This window comes from Copadichromis virginalis, linkage group LG23 (genome assembly GCF_057382275.1).
Source record: "Copadichromis virginalis isolate Kocher_CV1m ecotype Utaka linkage group LG23, C_Virginalis_male_GT1.1, whole genome shotgun sequence".
Lineage (NCBI taxonomy): Eukaryota > Metazoa > Chordata > Actinopteri > Cichliformes > Cichlidae > Copadichromis > Copadichromis virginalis.
The window spans coordinates 38680897-38686896 of record NC_140639.1 but is presented as its reverse complement, the minus strand read 5'-3'; the positions used below and the strand labels follow the sequence as shown (position 1 = coordinate 38686896).

At 37.4% G+C, this 6000-nt stretch overlaps 1 protein-coding gene across 2 annotated transcripts in view; it reads left to right on the top strand.

The window, feature by feature from the left end:
- Positions 1-641: 641 nt before the first annotated feature.
- LOC146681584 (rho GTPase-activating protein 20-like) overlaps positions 642-6000 on the top strand; it is a 33981-nt gene continuing 28622 nt past the window's right edge. For both annotated transcript variants that reach the window (XM_085448533.1, XM_085448531.1), the window contains exons 1-2: positions 642-1893; positions 5724-5809. In XM_085448533.1, the coding sequence (XP_085304659.1) occupies positions 1822-1893; positions 5724-5809 (158 nt within the window). In that variant the 5' untranslated portion in view covers positions 642-1821. The remainder of the gene's footprint in view (positions 1894-5723; positions 5810-6000) is intronic.

Below are 6000 nucleotides of genomic sequence, written 5' to 3'. Positions count from 1 at the left end.
ATCTCAGTTGTTCTCCTGACTGAAGTTTGGTCCGTTTACAGCATCCTGCCATGCGATTGCATTTGTCTCTAACTATCAGGAACCTTAACGTTAACTTTTATAAGTGGAAAAGTGTTAGTGTTCGTCCACCAGCTTCACTGTTTATGTTATGCTAACATAGCTGTGTCACTAGCGATCACGTAGCACATCATTATATACCAGCTAGCCCAACTTCAGTAACCCTACAAACGTCACTGCTGTTTAGTTTTCTGTCTTCATTTATGCTGGAAGTGATAGCAGAGCTGTATGTTTTAATTTGTTTCCAAAACCCCGCAGTCAGGACATGCTATATTGTATTTAGATAGAAGCTAGCGAGCTAACTCCCTGCTAACTTCTAACTCCGTTAAATGTTATAAATTCCGTTTTCATGGATGCCTGGATGTTAAACTCAATTGTTACACCTGGTAGAGCAGAACGCTGATCAATTTATTAAAGATGAAAGACTTTAGACAGTTTTTCAACTCTCAGTAATGCCATACTTTGTTTGATATATGGACCTGCAGCGGAGTTTAGGTCCAGACACGGTTAGTGACGTCAGACTGAACAATCGGATTGAAATCCTGCAGCAAGACCTTAAGAGAATTATGTATAAACAGATGTCCACAAACCTCAGTGAACTGAAGCAATGTTGTACACAACAGTGGACCAAAATTAGCTAACTAGCTATAGTCATGTGACCTTTGATGTGACCCGATAATGAAGTGAGAGACTGATAAAGTCATACTGAAAATTATTATTTTAAGTCATTAAAGGGTTCTGTGAAAACTTTCTTTTCCATATGACTGACAAAAAGTGGGATAATTCATACCAACATACCTAGTCAACATAGAAAAGCTCCCAAATGTGCCTGAGTAGCCTCCTGTTTTCATGTTTTTATATCAGTTTAGTTCTCGGGACATTGCAACAAAAGAAACTTATCTCATATTCATAACATGAGGTGATGACTGATAACCAATGTTTTTAACAGCTAGCATTATAAAAATGGCATCTCAAGATTGGGATATGCGTAAAAGTTTAACATTTTGGCCTTACAAAGGTGTCACTGACTGGGTTTTGGATGTTTTTGAAAAGATGCACGTTAGGTCTCCAGACTGTTACACTCTGATTTAACTTCAGATTAGATAATGAGGTAATTGTGTCACTTGATTTAACAAGAGACCAATCTAACACATAAACTCATTTACAGAGATCTCATTCAGCACACAGTAACGAGCTGACAGTAAAAATAACGGGACTTTTTTCTAATGTTGTTTGCTTGAGTAATGAAACTTCATTGGCCCACTTGCTGAATCCCTGTAGAATTCTCGATAAAAGCTGATCCCCTAAGCAAACAGCTTATCATACCTTTAGCATTGTTTGTTTTCGGGTAAATCTGATTGTTCGCTGAGTGAATGAAACAGTTTGGTTAAAAATAGGTGGACCTATTTTTTGCAGCGTTATGGCGCCGCCTCCGTTCTATGCGTAAAGACGCCTTAAGAAGTGGCAAAGCAACTGATAATCTAGACAGGAGACGCATGAGCACGGCTATTCGTTGATGGCAAAGAGATAGACGAAACCTGAGCTAGTTTTCCTCCCGACCTTTTTTCCTTCTTTATTTCTTTTTTTAATATTAAATTTCCTTCGTGTAGTTTTTCCTTCACGCGATCTAATCGCAAACAAGTTTTTAGCTTGTGGTGAAATGGTTCGTATCTCCGGGAGTCGGAGTTTATTAATGGGATTTCTTTCACTCCTGCATCACCCGAGGACAGCTGGACAGTGAGCCGGAGGGCGTCTGGAGGCTGGATGGACAACATGTCTCCACAGCAGCAACAGGACAGCCTCAGTCGAGGCGGCGCGCAGCAGGAACACAAACGGGTACGTTTGCGCGTAAGAGTCTCTGTTTTCACTCACCTTAGCAGACAGTTCTGCTCTTTTGAAAGTAAAGACAGACTTCCTTCTAATTCATTTCTGTCTAATTACATCGCGTGAAAAGGGACAGCCTACTCACTTTATGAATGAGTGTGTCGGTTGGGAGGTTAGATCAGTGTGACAGGTGTTCAAACAGCCGAAGCAGCTTTTGGGAAATTTTGTCAGTGATAGTTTTGCAGTTCTACAGGAGGTCAACTTATAAGATTAAAAAATTAATCAAGGTTGTAAACTAATGAGTGTCTTCAAGGTCCAGTAAAACACTGATCTAAACAAAGTGTGTCATCAGACTGTTTTAATAACCTACTGATTATTAACGTTGGTAGCCTGTGATGTCATTATTACATCATCTCAAGATATTCTGCCCCTTTTCTGATTTTAATTTTCTTTTTAACTCATGGGTCATAAGAAGAGTAAAATAACTTTTTAAGTTATTTTAATCAATTTATTTTACTTATTAAGAAATAAAAACTTCTTAATGCAGACATTAATACATGAACTTATAGAATGAATAGATTTATAGACGTAAATTTTAGTCATGGCCTTGTCGACAAAATAAACACTTAAAATGTCATAAATTCCTGTATTTGTTTAGATAATTGTGGCATTTAAACGGTACGTGTGAGTTAAAGAGGTGTTCAAATGTGGTGTGTCTTGTATACACTTCACATTTACTCTTTCTGCAGGCTAACTACTTCATACATGTGTTCAAATGCTAATCAGATTTAAAGGGTTTTATTGTTATCGATTATCATCCCCAGGCTGTTTAGTCAAAGCATGCGTTTCAGTTTTACTGGTATTAACTATTCTCTGTGTACCGAAACCATTTCTATGATAAATGCAGTGTCTTCTGTATTGGAAACAGTAGCTGTCAGTCCACAGCTAATCTATTCTGATCATCAGGTAGTCATTCAAGTTTATTTTGGAGTAAAAAGCATCAAATGTTTGTTTGTTTCAGTTTGTAAAGATAGAAACTGTGAAGAATTGTAGCTTTATGTGGTGCAGACAGAATTTGACTCTGTTTGTTATGCCAGTGTCGCAAATCAATTGTTTTTGTGTTTGTTTGTATTTCATGATGGTCTAAAACTATCCCGCTGACAATTAGACTCAGAAGTGTCACTACTTTGTGACTCTTTGTGGTGGTAATTATCCGATAAATGAGTGGAGGTTTACTTGCAGAAAATAAGACAAAAGGCAGATGGCGAGAGAATTCATATCACAGATTAACACGTTTTTAAAAGTTAATAATGATGATATTATACACACACCAAATATAGTGTTCTGCTTTTTTCAGAGCTATTTCCTTAGGCACACTGTCCTGTACAGGCTGCCCTGTAATACATCAAACATCACTTCATTTATTTAAAGCTTTTTTAATCCTTTACTGAAGTGAGGAGGAGACAGAAAAGTGGAAATAATTAAACTGTTACCCATCAAATATCAGACTGTTGTGTTCAATGGACCACGCAGTATTACTGCCACCACTAAAAATAACCTATCAATTAATTAGATCAGTAATAAAAATAGCTTTTAATTATTATAGGTATACATATTGTTCCATTCATTGAAAGTATTTTTTCCCAGTGATTCTTCTCTGCAGTTACTGTAAAAAGTTGTGGTACAAAGTCTTCCTTCACTGCACAGCCAGCGCTCTGTCCTTGGTTTAGTGATAACTGTTACACATCAGCTGTGCTTGATGAATGTGCTGAGTCAAAAATGCAAAAATGCAGAAACACGGTGTCAGTGTAAGGAAAACGGTTTGTGTAAATACTATAAACTCTGGTGGAAAGGGCAGAAAGCTGCATGAGCAATTGTCCTGTTACATTAGTGAGTTCATCATCACTACAGTTATTTTTTAAACTATTTTTAGGTTATGTTTATGTTAGACAAATTGGGGGTTTTTATAGTCGCTGTTTCCCACAGTAAACCCACTTTTTCACGGAAGCTAACATTGGTGTATTTTTAGGACTGAAAGGTAACATTGTAATATTGTAACTGGAGTACAAGGAATGTTTCAGCAGCCTGTGACCTAGCTAAATCAATGTTATTACATTGTGAAAAATGTGTGGACGTGCATGGTGGATGTAGGATGAAGACGGACTGAGGTTTTCCCACATTTAGAATTCTAAGGTTAGTGTTTGGACAGAGTGACATCACGAATTAACACGAAATGATACAGGCTTTCGTGGTCCCCAGAGGATGAATCCTGTCAAGCTTTGCAAGGGATTGCTACAACCCTGCCAGGAAAGGTCACATGACCAAGCTGGCACTATAGCTAGTAAGCTAATCTGCTTGATTGTCAGGGAAACAAACCATTATAAATTAACTGCTAAACTAATAATTACACTTTCTTCAAACATCCAGAAACACATTAATGCATCACAACAGAAGAACTTGCCACTGCTACTGATAGATGTCTTCTTATTTGAAATAAGCCAATGGCTCAAAAAGCCAATATAATTGATATTAGGCTAATTTAGCGGCGTTATCCCCAAAAGTTATTGCAGTTAACACAGTTGCACCATTCTTTAAAAATTTTCACAGTCACCAAAATGCAACCTGACTGCACTTTTAGCTAAATATGCTGCTCACATTTGTTCCTGAGACACATTTATATGTGAAACTGTTTATATGAAACATGATAAATACCACTAATGACAAGCTAATTATGGTCAGTGGAACCACTATAACCTCTTTTAGCCTGCTGACATTAGCAGTAGACTTATGAAATCACAGAATGATGGAGCTGCTAGCACGATTAAGAGCTTGTTATCTTTAAAATGTGTTTTCACACTTTTCACATATCTATGACTTACATGTAATAACTACACAAAACAAAAGACTACCTTAACCCACTTAACCTGTCCAAAAACCACTGATCAATGTATTAGCTGATTGTGTTAGTCAGTGTGGTATTCTGACATCCAGTGAAAGAACTGTAGTTATGTAATGTTTGTTTGCAGCCCTGTTTCATGCTGACAAATCCTTCTACAATTAGATTCAATGAAACTTTAATTATCCTTATGTGGGAAACCTGGGTAATCAGATCCTGTAAAGAAAAACAGGATATCAACATGGTCCCAAGCAAGTGAAAGTAGGAAGGTAGCATGAAAAATGTTGTTTTTACACACACTGGATTTTTACTAACATGTGAGAAAGGTCAGAACTGTCATGGCAAAAACAAACAGAGGCTGCTGTGAAATGCTCTGGCATTCCTTTGTGTTTTAAGCTCAGTTCTGCTGTCCCTGTCCTTTTGGAGGCCATAGTCAGCCCTGATGCTGTGATGAATGTGTTGAACATTAGGACACTTGCATAACAAATGCATAACAAATGAGTCCAACTCTCAGTAAGCACTCACTAAGCAGTGTGGTCAGATATTGTGTGAGTTGCAGTACTAAACCAAAACTTTAAATGACATTATTTAGGTAGATTATCGAGGCTGACAAGCATGTCTCTTTTTTGTGGCAGACAACTTCGCAATTGTTCTTACGATACTTTTTCCACCATTGCTATTTTTTTTTTACCATTCTCATTTCTTGTGAGGTGTTATTCTCTTACCAGCCAATCAGAAACAACAAAGCTCCATATACCATACACAGTCGTAATTTTTAATTGCAAAATAGTTTCTTTGATGGATGCCATGTGGTATGAATGTCACAGTAAAAATGTGAAAAAATATTGCGTATCGAGCTTTGTAGCTTTGCATTAATAATGCAATTTTAATATTAGAAATGTTTCCCTCCCCCTTCATCAGCCATCTTTCTCTTTTGCTTTTTTAGCGCACAAAGTCTCAGAGTTACCGGCGTCAGTCCGCCCCATCTCTGATCATCACTAAGGCTCTGACCAGGTCCAAGACTCTCTCCAGGTACTGTAAAAGACATGGTCAGGCTGACTCTGGTATCTATGTTTCATTTACTTTTCACTGTAAAGCTAGTTACTGGAGCCACCATATGATCTTAATATGCGGCACCTGTATGTCACAGTGTTTGTGATTTAAAGCAACAACCATCTGCATTGATAGTTAACAGCTTTAATTGTAAATTAAATATAAGTCTA